General features: G+C 41.9%; 1 protein-coding gene and 1 long non-coding RNA gene across 2 annotated transcripts in view; one reads left to right on the forward strand and one right to left on the reverse strand.

The window, feature by feature from the left end:
* Positions 1 to 16,956, reverse strand: part of PCSK1 (proprotein convertase subtilisin/kexin type 1) — a 30,162-nt gene extending 13,206 nt beyond the window's left edge. Inside the window, exons 1-7 of the mRNA XM_072359529.1 lie at positions 15,084 to 16,956; positions 14,076 to 14,180; positions 10,843 to 10,953; positions 8,591 to 8,737; positions 8,084 to 8,160; positions 5,977 to 6,065; positions 1,816 to 1,988 (exon numbers count right to left, since the gene is read on the reverse strand). Coding sequence (XP_072215630.1) covers positions 1,816 to 1,988; positions 5,977 to 6,065; positions 8,084 to 8,160; positions 8,591 to 8,737; positions 10,843 to 10,953; positions 14,076 to 14,180; positions 15,084 to 15,263 — 882 coding nt within the window. The 5' untranslated portion in view covers positions 15,264 to 16,956. The remainder of the gene's footprint in view (positions 1 to 1,815; positions 1,989 to 5,976; positions 6,066 to 8,083; positions 8,161 to 8,590; positions 8,738 to 10,842; positions 10,954 to 14,075; positions 14,181 to 15,083) is intronic.
* A 221-nt stretch (positions 16,957 to 17,177) lies between these two features.
* Positions 17,178 to 19,184, forward strand: LOC140264060 (uncharacterized). Its single transcript, XR_011905993.1, has 3 exons — positions 17,178 to 18,121; positions 18,680 to 18,839; positions 18,926 to 19,184. It is a non-coding gene; the product is annotated as an uncharacterized lncRNA (long non-coding RNA).
* Positions 19,185 to 23,134: the final 3,950 nt, after the last annotated feature.

Below are 23,134 nucleotides of genomic sequence, written 5' to 3' on the forward strand. Positions count from 1 at the left end.
CTCACTTGCTGAAAAACAGAAAACCAGTAAGCGCATCTGGCTGAAAACCCTCCCTTCTCTTACAAATCCATGAACCAGCACCAGCAATCTCAGGATGCAGTCACTCTCACTCACTGCTTGGGCCTCAGTGTGTAATAAGGTACCATCAGCTAACAACTGATCCTGACAGCTGACAACAGAGTGCTGCAGCACCATGTGAACCATCACAGCTATCACAGAGAAAGTATACACCAGCTATTTAATTCAGTCTTATTCTGCGACAGTCCTCCAGGAGAGAAAATACATTTCATATGAGGAGCTAAAGTTTGTGCTTTATTCTTTATTAATGTATTTATATTCACTGGAAACTGCACTTGAAATACATCCCCACTAAGATGAGATTCATGCAAGCACTGAGTGACATTTGTAGCACTTAAAACATTAAAAATAAAGAAAACAAAACAAAACAAAAAGCCACATTCTTTTTGATACAATTGCAAAAATATGCAGGACAACAGACATCAGTTACATAAAATGAGATAATATTTTATTTTGACAATCAAGGCTTCAGTCCAGAAAGGCAATTATATATGTAAACAGGTGATTTATTTCTGTTGGAGTGCTCCTAACAGCTCACAGATGCTTATGGCTATACACATGCCTAAGTGCTTTACTGGGCCAGCAATAAAGGAGTCAGGGATTAAACTTAACTTGTTGGCAGCCTCATCTCTATGTGACTTGATGGGGAATGGAGAACATTCAGATCCTTGCCAGAAGAAGCCTGACAAATTAATGGGTAAATTTGATCCCCTCATTAAACAAAACAAGTTGGGGGAAAATAAAATAAGATAAAAATAAAAAAGAATATTCTTAACCAAATAACTTTTTTTTTTTTTTTTTCCCAAGTAGAATCATTGAACACTGGTTCCCTAACTACTGCTTTTCGCTATCCCTCTTTTCTTGCCTTGCACATCTGGCTGAGATGCTCGTTATCATAAACCCATTCCTCAACCTCCACTCTTCCCTCAGAGTGCATCACTTGTCAGACTTGCCTTTTTTCTTCTTTCCTGTCTGCTTTGTTTCCAATATCCTTTTTTGCTCTGCTCTTGTCCTTCATGCATTCTTCATTTTCCTCCTTTCTTGACTCTGATTCACATTTCTTTTCTATATTAGTGCCTGTCCATCTTTAGATATCTTTTCACCTCACTGGCAAGAGCAAGAGCAGTTTTTTGATAGATTCCCAGTAGCTCTGTTAGTATCCCACTTATCATCCAATGAGATCAAAAAAGCATAGCAAAAAAAAGACACCAGCTTATAAAACCACTGCTTCCATTACTCTTCATTATGCTTTTTTACTGTCGTCACTTTAATTGGAACGTGATATGCATTTATTTATAAGCTAATGCAACTAACACAATACAAACCCATCTACAGGGCGCTAAAATGCATCAGTATTTCATACAGCAAAATATTCATGAAGCAGAAATTTTGTATTAAATTTTTATAGGCTTTCAGTGAAGAAATCCAATTACTGTTCAGTGCAAAACAAGCAGCAGAGAAGGGTGGGGGTAGGGTGAGATAGAGGCAGCAGAAGTAAGGATGGAAGAAGAAAGCTTATCTGTGGAGAATACCGGCTACAACAAGCTTAAGAAGGCTCTAATGGCACCTTTTTGAAAGTCATGTTCTAGCTAGTAATTTCTGACCAGGACTATTAAAATTTCTGTTCTCCTTTTCAGTTATGTGAATAGAGCACAAATCATTTTCATACCCAGCCTGAGACAAACCATTTTAAATTTCTGTCCTCTGACACATTTTATTGTATTTTAAGTATCATACCTGTTCTATCCCATACTCAAAAGCTTTCTGTGCCAGTCTCCCAGGTCCCTCAACAGTTTTACCGTCATCATTCGGGCCCCAGCTTGCACTGTAAATATCCACGTGTTCTGGATTGAAACCAATTGAACTGGCTTCAATAGCATCGGTGACTATTCCGTCCAGCATGCGTATACCTTAACACAGGAAAACAAGCAGATGGTATTTACTTTCTCTTTTCCTCTTCCCCTTTGTTACCTGAACAGCAAAATTAATCTAAAACTACTGCACCACTACTGTGCCATAGCCTATTGCTATTCATCTAAATAATAACCAGGTCAGTGTGAAACAGCACACTTACCCTTTCTGCAGAGCTTGGGGTTCTCTATGCACATCAAAAATTAAAAAACCAACAAACAACAACAACTAAAATCTTGATTGCACCTTACTGACTTCTTTCTCTCTTCTTGCAGAAAGGCAAGAAGATGACATTAGTGTACCTGTTTTCTTGCTATTACATTGAGCTTTTTTTGACTTCACTCTTTTCCTACTAAATCTGCAAAAGACTTTTTTTCCTGAAATGGCCATTGTATCATGAAAACTACATAGGTTTTACCAACACTATTTTTAAGAGTTAATTATGACTGTGCTGACTGATGCACACAGTTCTCTCTGCTATTAAGCTTGTGCTGTCTTTGTGATCCTATTTCACCAGTTCTTCATTCTTTATGACAAAAAAATAAAAAATCTCTTTGCTGTTTTACTACTATATTTTTTTCCCACTGTGAGCAATCCAGAGAGACTAGAGATATCTAGCCATTAACATTTTATTAGGAACTGCATGATCTAATCTTCAGAGCAAGCCTGAGATCAGTGGTACTTAAAATTCAGCAGCAGACAGTGGCTCATCTGTACTGGATCTCTTGCTCTGCAAACTCTAGACCTGCAATAGGATTGCTGCCACCATCCAGGGCTGGATGAGGACAGAAACAGCAGCAGCCTGGCAACCTTCCTACTCTGGTATGCCTCTCCCAGCAACAGTAGCAATAAACGAGCTACAGGAGTCAGGACTCAGCCCATTTTCAAGGAATAAATATTCTCCTGAACCTGCTGAGCTTATATTACAGCAGTATGAGTACTATAGAATTCTGTGTACTCATTTTCTAGTATTTTCCACTAAATGGGGATTTTTCCAAAACACGTCAAGAAGAATGTGACTGTTCTAGAAAAATGAAAAAGAAAAAAATTCTTCCTCTTGCATCTGTGTGTCTCTTTCTTCCTTTTCGCTACTAAGCATTAAAAAAGCATAACTTTGCGCACACAGCTGAACCGTAAAACTCCTAAAATCATCTGTGAGAAATCTGAGCTTTATTATTTAATAATGTTTACAAGGGGGACTTACAAACAGGAGGGAGAACGACTTTTTACACATTCTGGTTGTGATAGGACAAGAGGGAATTAGTTTAAACTAAAAGAGGAAATATTTAGGTTAGATGTGAGGGGGGAATCCTTTACACAGAGGGCAGTGAGGCCCTGGCACAGCTGCCCAGATAAGCTGTGGTGCCCCATCCCTGGAGGCCAGGCTGGATAGAGCCCTGGGCAGCCTGAGCTGGTAGAGGGCAGCCCTGCCCATGGCATGCAACTGGGGCTGGGTGAGCTTTATGCTTCCTTCCAACTCAAATGATTTTATGATTCTATGGTCATTTCATATTAATAAGCGGCGAAAAATGACAAGGGAGTTAATTTGCTCCACCACTGATACCACTATCACTCATAGAGCAGAGAAAAGAATCAAGGTATATCCTATGCCTCAGATTCTAAACATACCACTTACCCTCCAGAAGTTTAAGCTTGTAACGTTTTGAACACTCCTATTTCAGGTGGCTTAGAATTGTGAGATTCAGTCATAGCAGTGTGTTGTGAGAAAAGATCTACCCGTGTGAAAATGACTGAAAGCTTCGGGCACTGAGTTGTAACACATCATGAGATAGTGGGAATGCAGAGAACGGTATACAGATATTTCCCAAATAAGACCAAGCCAACACAGCTGATAAATAATGTAGCAAGGAATAAAACAAGATCACTGATAACACACTGATAAAAAAGGCTCAAGAAAAAATAAATCATTGTCTTGTCTTTATAATCTCCAGAAATGCTGCATGTTTAAGCCAACCCAGAGATTTGACTGCAGTAATGTTTCCTTAAGCAGATTCCAGTGATCTGCTCTTGCATACATTCTTCCGCGTGCCTTCTCTCATCATCAGTCCCACAAATTGAAAAGCAGGCAAAGCCCAAGGTAATTTCAGAGACATAGACACATTTGCATGGCAGAAGGCTATTTTTAGCAACATATCACTATGTGGGGACTCTCAGCCCAGTCCTTTGTAAAATGGAGCTTCTTCATCATTTGATTTCCATGGTAGCGCCAGAGAAATACTGTAGTGTGGTGTGATGGTTAGATGTGCATGAAGATATATAAACCCTGCTTTACTTCAAATACACGCACATTACTCAGCACTATTCAAAGAAAGAGGTTCATGTTAAAAGAAACTGAAAGTTTTCACTTTTAAAATTGACATTAGTAAGCATTTGCTCCACACCATACACAGAAAAGCCTGTGGGTTTAACAGACACAAGGTCTTGAAAAAACTTGTGCAGATTTCAGAACAGGGCCATACATTAACATGGCAAATTAGAACAGCCAAGATTGTTGGTTAGTATTTGTAGTTAGTAACATTAAGACAATGTTAAAGCAATCTCTGCAGTGGAAGGTCAGAGAGCAACATACTCCAAGTGTCAGTTTCTTTCTCTAAAGCATATATCCCTGACTTTCAGAGACAATGCAGTGGCTCTGAACCACTGAATTCATGCAGCGTGGCAAGTGATACAAGAAAATAACTGCTTACAGAAGCCATCCTGAACTAATGTCAAATTGAAGTGTGAAACGCATCATTTCATGCACTTAAAAAGAAAAAAAATAAAATCCTGTAAAGAAATAAATCCTGCATAGCTCCCATTTCAAAAAAAGCCTTCCAGTGACCAGCCAGAGCAAATTCCAAATTTAGCTAATCCTTTGAAGACTCCTCTTATCTTCTATTGCTCTTTGAACGAGTTTTTGTTACATCCCTAGCATAATCAGGGTAGTCATACACACCAGCTTACAGCTTACAATTCATTTCAACTTTCTTAATTTTCTCCTTCCTTGTCCAGGCACAAATGGATTTCTGGGATTTGGAGTGCTAGACTGCTTTCCTTAATATGCATTTGCAAATGAAAACTGTGAAAAAACCTTCTGCGTAGATGCAAGTACCTTAAAATAGTGGCACAGCAGGAGTTCAGACATCACTGCAGCTTCATCCATTTTGTCTTGCTTTGAAAATCTGGCATCTTCATCGTGTGAGTGAGATATTTTATTTAAACAGAGCATGACAGCATAATGCATTGTGGCAAAGGTAGACTGCAAAGCTGACATCTGTGACAGCTCAGCAGAGTAAATGGGAACCTATGAATATAGACTAAAATGGTGGAAATGGCAGTTGAAGGTGTCAATTGCCACTTAGCATCCCTTTGTTTAAAAGGAAAAATGGAGTAATGGAAAAATCAGGACTGTAACAAGTATCTTCCTCTGTGCTAAATAACCATTTACCATTGATACTCTGATCATAACTATCACATAAATCACTAATGGATTAAACTTTTAATCACCTCTTCAAAAAATGAAAATACTGATGGACAAGCATAAATACCTATTTTCAAAATTAATTTATGATATTAACCACAGCACTATGAGTATCTGGACTGACATGACTTTTTTTGAACATAACTGTGTAGATGGAAATAATATGCTGTAAGCAAAGGTGGGTATAAATTTGGATATATTTTAGTCTGTTCTGCTCAAATTCTTCTCCTCCCCCATGGCATCTTCTCCCAAGATAACCAGCTGTAAGAAGTACATTCTTTTAAAGATACAGTCTTATCTCTGGGTTGTTTGTACCATCCATATTATTATTTTCTTGTTATTATTTTCTTTCTACATATTATGTAATCTACCTATACCAAAGTGAAAAGCAGAATGCAGAAAATATGCTGGAATTTAAGAAACAGTTTCACTCTATCCTGTAGCCTATAACTGCAAGAGTGATGCTTCCATCCACACCAGACATCTAACTATTCTTGGTTTCTTACCTCCAACTTTAGAATTGTAGGCTACTCCAACTCCACATTTTCTATTGTTGGCTTGCATGGCAATTTCTCCCGCACACCGTGTTCCATGCCTGGATAAATATAGCAAGAGTAAATGACCTCTCATAACCTAGACACTTTCACATAACTTGTACAAAAACTCATCAGTGACTTTCTTGATGTGGTGGGTGTCTTGAACTTAATTTAATGTAGCTATTGAATAGCTTTGGAGTTATATTCACATTAGACAAAAATATCTGTTTTCCTGAGACTTCAGACAGTATAATGGTCAAATAATCATCACGACAAGATGACAAATAACCAATCTAAGCCTCACTGACCTATTAGTTACCCTTATTTTAGCAGAGCATAACAGTGTAAAATTATGGCGCTATGATGTTAATCTTTTTCACAACAAAACACGAGTGAGACTCTTTTTTACCACACTTTTAGATAGCCTTTTCCTAAGGACTGTCTTTATTTAGGATTTAAGAAAGTTAGCCTCCAAAGCATCTTCACCACTGCTAAATTTTTCTTGTAACTATGTACATACTATGCTTTTTTTTTTCTTTTTCTTTTTTCCATAGGCAATTCCTTATTCATTGATACAGAAAATCTTCAGGTAAACGTATTTGTAGAAGAGTTTCATTATTTAATACTGCAGATTGATATTCAAATAACTGTTTGAATGCTTCTGGGCTGGGTTCCATTTACTTATTAATAAAGATTAGGGATAATACAGGTAGATATAAGAGATAATGTAATCAGAGCAAGAGGATAATGTGCTCCTGCTCTTAAATAACGCTGTTGTAAAGTAGAAATATCATTTTTCAAATGCCTTGTTCATTGGACATTTATCCATTGATTGACTGCTTTTTCCCCCACACCATGATTTATGTTGTTGTGGATGCTATCATACTGTTTGACAGACAATGAAGAACAAGTGCTTTCGTTTCTCACTGCATCTTCATGGAACAGTGGCATCTCAATTGGTTTAATAAATTCACTTATTATGTCCACCAGCTTTTAAACAGTTCCTCTCTGTTCTCCTTCTGGAAGACAAAACCTTCACAGAGATACTATGAATACTCCCAGGTGTGACAGATCTGCTGTGATGTCTTGCTGAGTACCAGAGGGGATAGATCAAGAAAATTCCCTACTCCTTCTAAGACACACAAGTCCATGAAACAAACTGGCTGGTGCCTGTGTTCAAACCTTTTGAAACTTCCCAAGCTATCACCTGGAAGACACTCAGGCCAAAACCAAACTACAATGCTTCCAGACACCTTTTACATGAAAGATTTTCTAGGAAGTGAACATAACCTTCTTCAGAGTCACAGTAATACAAGAGGATGAAGTCAGAAACATGACTGCACCTGTGCCCATCTGCACTGAGCTAGAATACATGCTATTAGTCCAGAAGGTACTGCCAAAATCACAAACTGTGTCCTAAGCTACAGAAAAAATGACCAGGTGGGATGAGATTTTTTGGACAGGTTTGCAGATTCCTCTAAGAAGCAGTATCTTACAGAGTCCTTCATAAGTGATGCATTTTAAGATTCCCAGTGCAAAGGAGGGAAAGTAAAAATCTGCTTAGGTAGATATTATTCTACAAAATCACAAGGGGATATGGAGAGATTGTTCTGTTCACTTTACAGAAATATACCAGACCTTACACATACTATGATATGGAGAAAATCATGATGTGAAAACTTAACTTCTTTAATTTCGAGTGTCTGTAAAAATGTTAGTGTGAATGAAAACACTGAAGTTCTGTCTGAGCACTAGGAAACACTTTTTTACTGTGAGTGTTACCTAAACACCAGCATGAATTGATGAAAGGCTGAAGAATCTCCATCCATGGAGCACTCAAAAAGCCTTTTGGCCACAGTCCTGGGCAACTATCTCAAGGGGTACCTGATAGAGCAGGGCTTGGAGCAAATTGTATCAGAGATTCCTTCCACCCTCGACCACTCTCTGATTCCAAAGCACAAATTTTCCTTTCATATATAATTCTAACACTGGTCACAGATACTTCCACATTCACATGTTATAACACAGAAAGTACTGCACTGTTTTGTTCTCTTCACACAACTGGGAGGTTACTCACTTGTTTTCGTTTGTTGGGTCATATCTAGGAAATGGATCGTGGTCGTTGTCATTGAAATCATAACTTGCCTTTGGATCCTGCATTTAAAAAACAGAATTAATTGGGACAACTCGGAAATAGGTTTTCAAATGTATAACAAAATGGGTTCTAGAGCCTGTATTTATTTATTTGGTGTGTTTCATGCTGACAGCAATCAAGTGCATAGAATTTGATGAACATTAACAATTCCATAAATTTTTCATGGAGCTTTAATAATTCAGCATTAAACCACTGTATACAAGCATGTACACAACTAAATCCACTGAGAAAAACAGAAGTTACCTTTGCTAAATATCATTCAACTTCCTGTGACACAGTCCAGGCTCCAAATTATGCCTGTGGCAAACATTTCATTCTCTGTAATGTAGTAGCTACCTTGCAGAACAAACAGCAAGACAGCAAGATTGTCTGCATATCAAATTTACAGTTAGTTAACTTACTCCATAGCAATCTAATGCCTGAACTTACATAGTTGGCGTAGATGTCAGTGTGATTCCACTCCAAGCCATCATCTAATACTGTGATGACAACACCCTTGCCTGTAATTCCCTTTTGCCATACAGGAATAACATGGAGATCCAGTTTGGGAAGAGATGGAGTTATTCTTGTATCTTGCTGAGGAACAGAATGGATTACAAATGTGTTAATATTTGCATCCACTTGCACACAGATTCAAAGACCCATTCTAAAGGTTCCTCAAACCTTTTCAGGCTGGATTTGTATATTTTGTTCAAACTTTGAAAAAATAAAACAAAAATGAGTTTGTTCAAATACCCGTAACACCAAAAGACAGCACCCTAGTCGCCTAAGGCTTCCACTTCTGAATAAAAAGCATGTTCTATTTATTGGAGGTATGCAACAGAAAGATGGTAATGGTAGAGACGTAGCCATGATCCTTGGAACACTGAGTTTATAAGCAGACCTACTAACAGTTCATTACCTCTTTATGAGATGACAGTGAGTAGCCCACAGCACAGTAAGCTGTATTTTCTCCAAACGTGTTTTCTCCTTTGACATTCAAGTTAGCCAGTGCAGAATAATTAATGGCTAAAACAATTAAGGCAGTTGTTTGGCTAGGAACAACTGTGCTGAATCACAACTTTCTGTTTACTACCCTCTTTACTGCTCCTGTGGTAAATCAGATGGAAGCGTGATTCATCTAGAACTTTCCTTCCACAGCAAGTGGAAGTACTCTCAGAAGAGCATCTCCTAAGCAGGACATTTTTCCTCACTAATATTAAATGTGCAGTACAGACATCGAATTTTGAAGTTTCACTTATTACACTATAAAAACAGACATAAAACCCAGCACTTTGTGTTTTCCTGTGCATACTAACTTAGTTGATCACAGGTTTTCAATTTGTTTGTTTCCTAAAGAATACTGGGCAAAATATGGGGCTCAGAGGAAGAAATATGTCATGTCAATTCTTTCACTTTTTACTTCCTTTTCTGACTGCTGCTATTGAGAGAATTTTTGAGGTTTCAAGTTTTGTTCTTTAGAATCCATAAAAAAAACATTTTTTCCTGGTGTTGGTTGAGGGCACGCAGAATGAAAGTTAGAAACTGGTGTCATTAATCAGATAATAAGTAATTTACTACAAGGCAAGGATAGCATTTAGGAAGAAACTGGTGCATTTAGTTGGAAAAAAATCAATGTGTACTTCAAACAAGAGTAAGCACTGTGCTTTCTGTTTCTCATATGGGTAAACTGGAGGGAAGAGGAGTGCAAATCACAGGAAGGTGGGAAGTGGACCTGTGTCTCTTAGAGACCAGGACTTCTCTTTTTTCACTATGTATATATATAAACACACTATATATATATATAAACACACAGAGATCAAGTAATATATATATATATATATAAATATATAAACATATATATATATTTCTTGATCTCTGGGTGTTTTTGCTTTTGTCCATTACAGATATCTTGGATATCTCCTGCTTCCTACTGAAAGAGGGCAAACAAGCAATCACTTTTTCAGCTTCAAAGAAAAGAAAAATTCCTAAAGATAACCATTTTCCATGTTGAAAAGAAGTCTGCAGTAATCTTCAAGGGATTATTTTATGCTATGTGTTTTATAATTTGCTTTTTCTAGTCCAAAGGGAAGAAAGCCTAGTGTTTGGTCAGGTTTCTCTAAACTGAAATGAAGAGAATAAATAAAGTGACTTCTAGTCACTTGGGCTGTGTTTGTACTTTGAACATTTTTCTTGCTATACATCTTTTAGCCTATCCCCATTCAGAGTGAAAGCACTGACATCTAGACTGAAAGTACAGTGAGATGCCTTGAGGAAATACAGATTCTCAAAAGAAATTGTACAAAATATGTGATTAACTGTATTTCTGCATTGTCATATTCAATTAGAGAGGTCAGGAAACTTCTTTTTCTTAAGGTTTTGAACACGTGATCTACACAGAGTCTCTTCTACTTACGTCCTAGAATCCTTGAACCAAGAGGTTCAAGGTGCCTGTTGCATGTGCACGCATGCTTTTGCTTTCTCGTGGAGTATGCTCTCCACACTGTCAGTTTTAATGAAGGAACATGCACCCAGATTCAGACATGATAATGAAATTCTTACATGATGATGACATACACTTTTAAGCTATAACAAAGGTAGATTTTAGCTAGTACATTGTGTTCTATTATCCACACCTCTGTTAACAATAAAACAGTACAGCTGATGGCACAACTGAAATCCACAATAAGGCAAATTCTTACCAGATACCACTGCTGATTCCACATAGGATCATTGAAGAGATTCTCTGCCGAGTCGGTCACAGCAGCACGCTTAGTTCGCTTTTTTTCATACTGCTGCTCTGCCCATGACACCTGCAGTTATTTACATAGATGCAAGAAGTAAGCCATATACATGGGGACTTTCTTAGCCTAAGGATCAGGGTTTTCCTCTCACAGAAAAGTACTGATGCCTAATGCAAAAAGAAAAAAGCAATGTCTGATGCAGTGGATTATTTATTTTGTAGTACAATGTACTTTAGGGAAGGGGACATGGTGAAATCTCTATGCAATGCAATTAAAATCATTAAGTACGAGTTAGCAGTTGAGCCCCAGTGAATGCCAAACAAAACTGGCTTTTATATCAAATGTGCACTATGGTGAGAAGGTTATTTGAGAAGCAAATCTACAGCCTGCTTCTTTATCCTATCTCCATTATAATGCCTATAGACTAAAAGTAGGAGTTCAAAGAAAAGATGAAAGATTATCTCAGGCTTTAGTCTAGCAGTTTTGCCTACGATGTAGATGGACCTTCAAGTCTCCTTCCCATTGGTGTTTTGAGGTGTGACCAGTTAGTAAACTCTAAATATGGGACTAATTTCACCACTGGCATAAATCCACTTAAGGCAAATGAGAGCCAAAACATTTCAGTGTGTTTTGCTAATGCATCTTTACACTGAATTGCATAGCATTTGCGCATGAACACAGCATTCTCTACATCAGAGGGCTACATTTTAAAAGTGTTTCTCACTTTTGTTCCTTTCAGCGTGTTACAAAATTCAGTTCAAAACATTATGATACCCATCTCTGTTGCATGGTCATTTTAGAAATAGGAATAAATGTTATGCACTGCTAGCATGTGAACAGTCACTCTGACACAGACTGAGGTGATGCTTTCCCAATTTCCAAAGAAGCAAAGCAGACTTGTGTTCAAGAGACTGGCAAGGTCCTGCTGTGAGCCTCAGGTGGAGACTGCCTTGAATCTAAACCTTTTGTTTTAAACATCTGAATTTATTTCAGCATTTTAGCCGGCTGTCATCCCATAACTTTATGCTCCTGACATCACCATATATGAGTATAATAAGAGTGAGTTGGAAAATATTATAATAAAGATATGTACTAATTTGATAGAAATATTTTTCTTTTTTGTTTTGAAGGAGAATTTGATGAGAGTTCATCACAAGAGCATAAACCGTTAAAAACAGAAGGTACATCAGGCACATATACTGAAAGTTAATGCCATTCCCTTTGCTATATATTTAGAGGAAAAAAAAAGCCTAACAAACAACATTAGTCACAGAAGACGAATATGCCAACACAAGTGTAAGCATTCTAAACTGCATTACTGATACACAGGGCTGTGTGTACTCGTGCCCAGGTTAAAACAATTACCTTTATCCCTCTTCCATGTCCACAGCAAAGCTTGGTCTCTTCATCACCCAATAGTAATTAAGAATTGACAGCTTCCATTCTCGCTGTTTTTTGATGTGGACAGCTGCTCTCAGGGAAATGAGCTGGAACTACTGAGCACATATGTCTGACAAACAAGCCAAACGTTTGTCACTCAGCAGCTGAGCGAGGTTCAGGCTATCCATCCACTGCAAGAGTGGACGGCTCTCTGCCAAACCTCCACTCACCGGTACGTAAAGCAGTGAAAAGGATTGGGATCCAGGTCCCTACTGCAAGCAGGGAGGAAACATGCAACTGAATCCTTTTGAAAAATCCAGTGCCATCACCTGCTTTACCATGAACACTGGGATACCCATAGCAGATAAATGTTCAGGTCAGAGGCAAGCTTAGTCCCCCGGCTTTCACTCTTAACCTGCTGTAAGAATCACAAAGGCACTACGTAAAGAAAAGCAGGATTGTCCTCTCTCCCTCCTGTTTTTTAAGAATGAAATTAAGTCTTTTTAGTGGGCTGTTGCTCTTCAGAGGAAAGGTCCGTGTATAACTACACAGTACTGCATGATTACTTTGTGTTTATATACTTACATAATGACATAATTGCACCTCATTCATTCACAGCACTAATTTGCATACTAGATGGTAAATAAAAGGAAAATTGGAATAAATTTAGCAAATTACCTGCAGCACTGTGAAGCCACTTTTGAGGTTTATGTGTATAAGCCTACAGCAGTGTATAAAACCCACAAAAAGACAGAACATCTCAACCTGGAAGCAACCAACAGGGATCATTGAGACCAACCCCTGGCTCCACACAGCACACCCAAATACTGTATCTGAGAGATATTAATCAAAATGCTTCCCAAACTCCAGCAGCTTGAGGCAGCTGGTAAGAATTAGAACACACAAACTTTACTGCTTACACAGAACTACGGCTTTGAATACCCCCACATTAGAATGATTTCACCTCAGAGATTTCAACCATTACAGCAGTGTTTGAAAGGAGGTAAATGGGAATGGACAGCTCTGAGCCAGAACACGCAAAACAAATATGCAACCTCTAACCCCCCCTTAAATCTTCGTAAAATCTTTTCTCCTAGGTGACATTTGCACCCTAAAACTTCACTCCGATAACCAATTACTTGCCCTCAAGTGATATGTCCTTACACAACTCAAAGTGTTCATACTGGAGATACTTGACATTTTGGACCACTGCTGCAATAAAGCTGATCTGAAATTCAAATGTCAGCATTCTGATATGTTTCTGATACTGTTTGACAGCACCCTTCTCTGTTCCTTAAATTTGCCACCCACTGCGTTTCCTTACCATGTTTACAAGCAAGGAAGCCTCTCTCTTAAGTACAGACGGAGAAATAGACAGCCTGCTCCATGGGGCATGCCTTAGGTACAGTCCATAAACCTAGCAACTCCCTTCTCTTTTTTTCCCCCAGTGCTCAATCACATTAAATCAAACCTAATTTGTATAGCAATTGCACAGGCATGGCCTGATTGCATCTATGGATTTCTACTTCAAACCCTGTGGTTCCTCATTCATATTTTCATCAGCAACAGATCTGAAATTCCAAACCTCTGCAGTGCTGCATATCTGAAATATGCAACTGGAAAGCACTTGCAAAAAATGCGTTGAGAGGATCAGACTCTGCCCGTTAATGACAGAATAATTATTATTCAACACAATCCGAATGCTGAATGCATCAGACTTGCAAAGCGAGGAAGGTCTGCCAGTGACCTCATTAGGCAGTGGCAATACACTGCCAGAATGGACAGTGGAGAAGAAGGGATGCAATACTCACCCTCTCATCATCAGAAAGCCTCTTGGTGATATGAACAGCACTTCTCCGGGACCGCCGCGGGTGGCTCTTATGTCTGAACAGGTAGTGATTTTTGAGCGACCCTATCTGCAAGACAGAGACACACCTTCGCTTCAGAAAGGTGTTTCCTTACAGACAACACATACCATACTCATAGCCAACAGCACTGCTTTGTGTCTGAAAGGGCAAAGAACCAGCCCTCAGCTGTGTTAATCTGAAGTAAAACCTTATTCAAGTAGTGCTTATCACAGACCTAACAGAGAAGGTATGGGAGAATAGTTTCATTTACACTAATGAAGTTGCATTCATTAGTAGCAGAGCAGACAGCACAGCAGTGCTGCTCGTGCAGTAGTGACCAGCACCACCACAGACAGACTGAATGACTGGTAAGACAGACAGACTGACAGAGTGGCTGACAGGATGACAGACACGGAATGACTGACTGACACGCTGACTGACTGACATACTGACAGAACAGCCAACGGGCGGACCGACTGACAGATCGGCCGACCAACAGACTGACTGGCTGACGGACTGACACGTACAGCCACGCTCCCACAGGAGAACAGTTCCACCCGCGGCACTTCGCAGGTCGGTCCCTGCCCGCGGCTCAGGTGAGAGAGCTCCGTGTGGATCCAGAACCCGCGCCGCACCGGCACCCGGCGATGGGGCGCTCTCGGAGCGAGCTGCCCCGGACCCCGGCCGGAGGAGGGACGGAGCCGTCACCCACAGGCAGTTACTCATCCCTGACAACGCTGACGTCACGGCATCCCGAAAAAGCGCCGGGAGGGCCTGCGGGAGAGCGGCCCCGCGACGGCGCCCCAGGGCGGGGCGGGGAGCCGGGGGGCTGTGCCCCGTCCCGCCCGGAGCCCCCGAGCCGCACTCGGGGACGCCGCGCCGGGGGAACGGTGCCCGCAACATCCCCGAGCTGCGCGGGCACCGTCCGGAGGGCAGAGCCCCGGGGACCCCTGACCCGCCGCCCGCCCCTACCTGCCCCACGAGGTCGTAGTCCAGCTCCTCGGCGATGGCTCTGGCGGCGTCGGGGCCCGCCGGGACCTCGGCCGCCCACTCGTTGAGGAACTGCCGCTCGGCGCCGCCGCCGCGGGCCAGGCAGCAGGCAGCCAACAGCGCCAGGGCCGCGCACCGGCCGGCTCGGCGGGGCCCGTCCATGGCTGTGGGGCGGCGGGACGGCGTTGCTAGGCGAGCGCTGCCCGGCTCGGCTCGGCTCAGCTCGGCTCGGCGCGGCTCGGCTGGGCTGGTCTTGGCGCGGCTCGGTGCGGCGCGGCACAGCTCAGCGCGGTTCGGCTCGGTGCGGCTGCCCGGGGCTGCGCGGCTCCCAGACCCTCCGGTGCCGGAATGGAAATGAGTGTTTACACGTCAAAACGACGACAGCCATCCTGACGTCAAGTGTACCTGGCCCCCGAGCGGGGTGGTGATTCCCCACGGGGCGGGCGTTCGGACGGGCGGCGGGGGCGACGCCCCGGGGCCGCGGGGAGGGGGAGCAAAGCCCGTTGCCGTGGTGCGAGCGGAACCCGCGGCGGGGCTGCCCCGGGGGTTCGGGCGGAGCCGCGCTCGAATCCCCGCACGATCCGAGAGAATGGAACGTGTGTTCGAATGGAGCTCCCGACCTGGGACTGCGGGACTGAGCGAGGCGCGTCGCTGCGTCCAGCTCCCATAGGGATGCGGCGTGAATTGGCGCTGCTGCCCAGCCTGGCGGGGGGACAAATGTCCTCACTCTGAAATGGGACTGCTCACTGAATTTAACTATTATTCAACTTTTAAACTGGATGTTTGAATGTCAGATCTTTAACGCTGCTTGCGGTAGTTTAGCAGGTACACCTACTCAGCTCCTCGTTGGCTTTTAGAATAGGAAGAGCATGGAAAACATAAATGCAAAACGAAGACGAGTGAAAACAAAATTTTAACAGACCTGCGTACCGGCAGGTGGGGTGGGCACGGACTGAGAGCCTCCTTGTGTTTCTGCTGTGAATATTGCAGGAGGAGTGTGGGCAGTGCACCCATGGAGCAGAACAGAGTGGGAGTCCGAGTGGGGCTCAAGGGTGTGTCCATAGTGAGTACACCGAAGCACCGATATCGCTGAATGTCAGTGTGGAATGTCCATAAAATTATGCTACACCATCCTGACATTCAGCAGCACGCGTGTTCTGCAGCACTCTGAGCAACCCAGGGTTTGTCAAAATCAAGCCAGGGACTGGATGTGATTCCTGTTCAATTCAATTTATTGTATTCACCACAAGATTCTCTCAGTGCTTACTGCCAAAAATGTATTTCCCTTGCCTTTCTGGATGGATGCCATATAGATCCCTCTGTTCCACTTTTAGCACTGTGTTTCTGAGGTTGCCTTTGAGTGTGCTCTTCCTGTCAAACCACCTCTGGGTCCACGCAGGCTTTTTCCTGTGTCAATTTTACTGGCACTATTCTACACAGAACACGAAGGACTTTCCGTGTCTCAGTTCTCATTACTGCTATTGCACTTTGGCTTCAATTATATATTTGATACTCCACAAGTACATGGAAACATCTGTATACAGAAATGAAATGAAAGCCACTCATCAGTATGGTGATGATTTATATTCACAAGACTCCCTGAGACTGTCTTGAAAGTCTGCATTTTCTTTTCCAAATTCTTAATTCATTCCACTGTGCTTTATTCATGGGGAAATTGTTTTGTTCAGGCCAGGAGGAGTTAGGTGTGCGCAGGTGCCTGAGCTCTGACACAAAATGAGCCACGTGCTGTGCGGACTTGGCTGTCCTATCCATTAATGAGTGCTGCTGTCCAACCCTTTCTTCTCCCATCTAATAATAGCACAATGAAGGGAACAGCTTGCTCAGCAGCCTCAGGTGGAGCCAACAGTAATTGTTTTGTGCTCCACGAGAACTTCAGGTTTGTTCTTTATCTGTGGAAGATACATGCAGCCCCTGGAGCACCCTGTGGTATTCTGGTGAATGCAAACTCAGACATAAGAACAATTATAAAAAGATTATTTGTACAGTATGGCTTTTCCAGGCAGAGTTACTTCTAAGTGAGCTGGCTTCTGGTAAGGATTTATTTTCTTCTTGTAGAGAAATGTTAGCAAAGAAATGCTTGGTTTTATTTTTAACATGATCACTGAGCAGGAATCGGTTGTTGATGTTCAGGATTCTTCCTGTGCAAGGCACCCATCTCAGGGGTACTTGGAAGAGCTTCTGTTTATGTTTGGCTCCTGGGCACCTGGAGAATGATGATAATGGACATGTTCTCATACATCCTGAAAAGTTACACCCATTACACTACTACAGGATACAACCAATATATAGCCACTATTTCTTGGAGCTTAATTGGTTTTGTGTGCATGCTTTGTTTGTTTGTTTGTTTGTTTTCTTTTCTCCTCCTTCTCAAAAGGCTTGTATAATTTCAAGCTCTAGCTTTATGTTCACACTCAGATTTCTGATCCTTCAAAAGATGTCCATGAGAAAGGGAGACAGACCACCTCTGAGAAGCCACGTGCTTACACACAAAGCCCTATTCTCTGCTTGTTAGTAGGGCTGAAATACTTACACATGATAGCTCGTGTTTGAGCCCCAAGACTGGCACTGAGGAACATGGTTGGTGGCCATGGTGATGACAGGCTGACAGTTGGACTAGACAAACTTAGTGTTTATTTTCCAACCTTGATGATTCTATGAATCTGTTACTGTTTTTGAACTTGACTTGCTGCTTAGCTGCATCATTCAAGATACCTGGTCCTGTTTGCTGCAGCATGTGCTGGTGAGAAGACTTTGCTGGGAACCTGGGGAGCAGGGGCCAAGAAGGGGAAGCAGTGGCTGGGATTTCGTCTCTGCTCTAGCTGGTGCTGATTGTTTCACCACATTCCCACTGGCAACAAATCCATCCTGCCACATTTCTGCTCAAGATCGGCCAGAGCAATACAGACACTGTTCTGCCAGATGAAGAAAGGTTGGGAAGCTCAGAAGCTTCATCACCTCTGAATGGCAGCTGGTAACCAAAGAAACATATTGATTATAAGGTAGGAAGCACAAGCATGAAACCCTGAGACTCATGAAGTGAGAAAGCTGTCACTCAAATGAAACTTAAAAGAGATTAAGTTGTATTCCTTTATTTTTGTTCACCTTGTCGAAGAGGATCAATTGTGTTAGCAAGGCAAACAGAAAAAAAGCAATGATAAGAAGGAACACATCAGATTGGATATTAGGAGCAATTTTGTTGCACAGAGTGGTGAGGCACTGGGGCAGGCTGCCCAGGGAAATGGGAGGTGTTCAGGATCTGAGTGAATGCAGCATGGTGGGAATCACCTGATGGCTGAACTTGGTGATCTTAGAGGTCTCTTCCTAGATTAATGTGTCTATGAGAAACAAAGGCAGGTAAAACACAGTTATTTATCTGCAGAAATAATCTTGAAGTTTCAGGGAAACTCCATCATTTTACCACTTTCATATTTTGAAAGGTTTTTTGTTTGATTGTTTGTTTGTTTTTCTAATGAAGACTGGAGTTGTGTAATAACATTTGCCAGAGAGCAAATTCATCTCTGATGTCACTTCCTAAAGCTGACCTTACTATTTTTCAGAATGCAACTAAGCACCAGGACATGTTGGGAGCCACCCAGCTGGAATGCAGCCTGGAAGAAAATGACCAGGGCATCCTGGTGGACACCAAGCTGAGTACGAGCCAGAAATGTGTCCTTCCAGCAGAGGAAGCAGATGTTATCTTGGGCCGAAGTAGGCAAGGTATTGCCAGCAGGTCGAGGAAAGTAATTCTCTGCTCAGTTTGGTGAGTACAATGCTGTCACTTGGAGTACTGTGTCTTTTTCCAGGTTCCCAAGTAGAAGACAGACAAGGACATACTGGACAGAGTCCAGTGTAGGACCACCAAGATGATAAAGGAAGCGGAGCATGTCTCCTATAACAAAGGTTTGAGAGAGCTGTGATGTTCTGTCTGAAGGGAGGGTGCACAGAGGACAGAGCCAGGCTCTTATCGGTAGTGCCCTGTGGACCAGAAGCAATGGGCACCAACTGAAACACAGGAGGCTCCCCCTGACCATCAGGCAGCACTTCTGTGCTGTGCAGGTGATGGAACACTGGCACTGGGACGCAGACAGGCAGTGCAGTCTCCTCCATGGAGATCTCCAAAACTGCCTGGATGTGGCCTAGGCACCCTGCTCTGGGTGTCCCTGCTGGAGCTGGGGTTGGGCCTGATGGACCCAGAGGTCCTGCCACCCTCAGCCTGTCTGGGATTCTGTGATTTTTTGTTCACCTGTAGAGTTTTCTTTCAGTATGTAAGCAAAGCTAGGCTAAAATATCGGAAATTCTTTGTGAGCAAACAGTAAGCCATCAATATAATAACACTTGAAAACAGAAGGAATATATCCCGGAGGCTTCTCTGCATTCTGCTGCTAAACTGACAATGAAAGATGAAAACAGAGCTTGCTCAGGAGCTCTCCATGACTGACAGCTGGAACAGAGGCCTGCACACTGCAAGCTCTGTGCTGAAAGAAACTGGGGTGAAGTGCAGGGCCACTTGCTTCAGGGAAGAGTGAAGTGCACAAGGATCAACAATCAACTCAAGCTAAGTTTGTTTTGAGTACTCTGTGCATTACAGGCTTCCATCACGTATGAGTGGCTTTGCAGACTGCCACAGGATAGCACCAGATGTGCAGCATACCTCTGACTTTCACCCTGACCAGCTGGCAGAAGCAATTCCTCCTTCCTCCTTCCGTCTCTTATCCAGGTACATTCATCAAGAAGAATAACCCACTGTGAAAACGTGTGTCACAGAAAGTGGCCACTGACATTTCTACCTGCATCTCATAAAATCATGCCTGCTGGTAACACTGCAGTGCCATCGATCTCAGCAGCCATCAGGAGCTCGCTGGTTCTGCAAGATGAAACTTCAGGCTGCACGGTGTAAAAGCAATCTATTAAAAGATGTCAGTGTTATTTTACTGGTTCTGTGTGAAAGCTCCAGCTTGGGAGGGTTGACAATATTTAAGTGGCATTTTGCATTGCATTTGGTTTTAACATGCTAAGTCACACACAGTACCACACTTTAAAATGAGAATTGCTAGAAACGGTTTGATGGCTAAAACAGTAGCTGGTGTGATTTAAGTACTTAAAAGCTAAAGAGGGCTGCACCACTTGTATTTAATTTGGCTGTAGGCCAAAGAAGACTCTTGAAACCCTCTCTTTTTTGGTAACGCTATTTCTTTTTCAGCAGAAGCCAGACCTCCAAAGTCACTGAAGTACAGTATAAAAGCCCCATGTGTAGGCAATCACAAAGAATATGGGAAACACCTGTTTTTCCTTCAATTACTGCCTGCAAACTAGTGGGGCATGTTTATTTTGGGGGCATTACATTTGCTTGGGTAATAGTGCATGACACATTTTCAGTGTTACTGCAGACGAGCTCTGAGAACAGCTAATCATATCTGTTCAAATGAAACGCAAACATGCCCTCCCAGCCATACGTGCAGCTAAACGGGACTAATGACACCACGCATTACCCGCTGCGCGCACTTATGCAAGCAGGAAGCAGTTGGTGAACAACCATCCATTTGTAGAAACCTGGCTAATTTTGTTTACTGTGTGCCTCAAACTAATCCAAGCAAAAAGCCTGGAAAATGCACAAGCAGACCTTGAGAAGACAGAGAAAAGTCCAGAAAAATAGCAATAAAATGGATTTTTGGAGTGGAAGAAGAAATGCTGAAGTAGTATTCTTCTGGCAACAGAGAGAGGAGGCTGCAGGTTCACGGCTTATCATAATCCAGGTAGCAAAGGTGATCAAAGAAAGGATATATTTTAGGGAAATGCGTTATTAATTACCCCTAAATGGATAGAAAGCCCAACACTTTAATATTCTACATATCAAGGTTATACTTTTGACAATACTTCTCTTGCAGTGAAGGACCTTATTGACCTCATTCGCATGCTCTTCAATAAAGCCTAAGTGAGGACCAATATGTTGTTGATGTATTTTAATAACAGTATAAATATCATTCAGTGTTGATGAAAATGTTTCGGAGAACTCAGTGTTTCCACTGCACATTTAATTTAAAGGGGACATTTTTCTGGAAGTCTTTTTAGAAAGCTAACTATATTGATTAATCAATTAAAAACAGCTGCTACACAGTGTTCTCCATGTTCCATTTCAAATGTGCTTTGAAAGGAGAAGACAGGAAAGAACAGAGTGCATGAATGCATGAGATAAGAGAACGAATACGCAGGTAAACAGATTGAGCTACATACAGAGGAAACTGAAAGCTGCATTAAAAAAAATCATATTTATTTATTTATTTATTTACTTATTTATTGTCAGTTAGTTTGCAAGATATTACATACATGAATTGTGAGTAAGTAACAAAAAGTGACGATAAGCACTGACTTTAGGTCAAAAATCCTGAAAATGAGAAAAGGTCTCACTGAAGTAGATGAGAAATCAAATTATAATTTCTTCTTGCCAAAACGCATACTGGGCTCATAGCGTGAACATATAAGGGAAAAGAAGACGGCTTTTAGAAACCACATATTTTGATACCTTTCTGTGGTAAGTAGGAGCTGTTGTTCCATGGTCAGCATATTGCAGAGAGGAGTGCCGTGCTTGCCACCTACCTGTGCCCTGTTTGTCATTAACTAGGAGCAGGTGAGCACCTCTCCTTCCCAATAGGACTGCTTTATGACTCACCTGTCCAGGCTCTGGTGCCGTCCGAGTTTTTCATGCTACTTGATTGCCTTTTAGAGGCCACAACCGTGCCTGATGCTGCCTCAATGGGACATGAACCTGGCCCTAAAAAATACTTTCAGGAAATTGGGCTGATCTGCTCAAATGGGGGAAAATTCCACTTCTTGTTAAAGTTTAAAATCTTTCAATTGGGCTGGGATTAGGTCACTGAAGAATAACCTAAACCTCACCACCCTTGAAATGAAATTAAAATGCCCAGTGTTGGTTTGACCAAAATAACCAAAGCAGCATGTGGCCATGGATGGGCTTGTTCCTGTTCTTTGCTCTTCCTCAGGGCAGTGTACAAGTGCCTATGTTATGTAACCAAGTGACAGCCACACACAGTGGTCCTGAATTCTTCCAAGTGCACCCTGAGTACTTTTGTCCAATAAGACAAATGCTAATTTGCATCAAATGAATAAAATCCATCTGGAAAAAGGTGCAAGTGTTTGTGTTACCAGAGCACCACTGCATGCTGGAAAAGAGTTTTAAAACATTATTTATTTGAGCTCAGGTTCAGTTATGATGTAGAAAAGGCATTTCAAAACACATCAGTCATCCCTGACCACAGCTGCTGTTCAAGTGTTCTGGCACTTTTCTGCATGCATGGTGTGTGTGTTGGTAGAAAACATTACTAGCTCTCAGTGGTGTGCTAGCCAAAACAAATGTAATACATAGGGATAGAACAAGCGTTTTAGACAATGCTTTAAAGATGCACTAGTAAAATCACAGGTTTTATGCAGAAGGTTCACATAGAAATAAATGTCCTTCATCTCGTATGTCCAGCAGCAGACCTTAGAATTGTAAGAGCCATTAAGGTTGTAAAAGACCTCCAAAATCACCTAGTCCAACCATCCATGCATCCCCACCATGCCTGCTAACCATATCCCTCAGTGCCCCATCCACGCAGTTCTTGAACACCTCCAAGAAGGGATGGTGACTCCAACACCTCACTGGGCATCCTGTGCTAGCACCTCAACACTCTTTTTGAGAAGAAATTGTTCCTAATATCCAGCCTGAACCTCAGGGGTATTATTTACAAACTATTTGCATGGGTAAAATAGAAGCAACTTCTATTAATTCATTTCCAGATAATATCAAGAGTTCCAGTGCACAGTAACAAAAGTGCTTTTTAAGAAAGATCAGATAGAAGGTTTACTTGCTATGATTGCAGTGAGACAATGCTTATCTCCCCTCTGCAATCCTTTGGACAATCGTTTATATGTTGATGAAGCCCAGTACCTGTGCCTGGGAGGGATTAGCTCCTTACTAGGCTGGGCACTAGGCTGGAATCTGGCAAGGAGGAGTA

This window comes from Excalfactoria chinensis, chromosome Z (genome assembly GCF_039878825.1).
Source record: "Excalfactoria chinensis isolate bCotChi1 chromosome Z, bCotChi1.hap2, whole genome shotgun sequence".
NCBI classification, from domain to species: Eukaryota; Metazoa; Chordata; class Aves; order Galliformes; family Phasianidae; genus Excalfactoria; species Excalfactoria chinensis.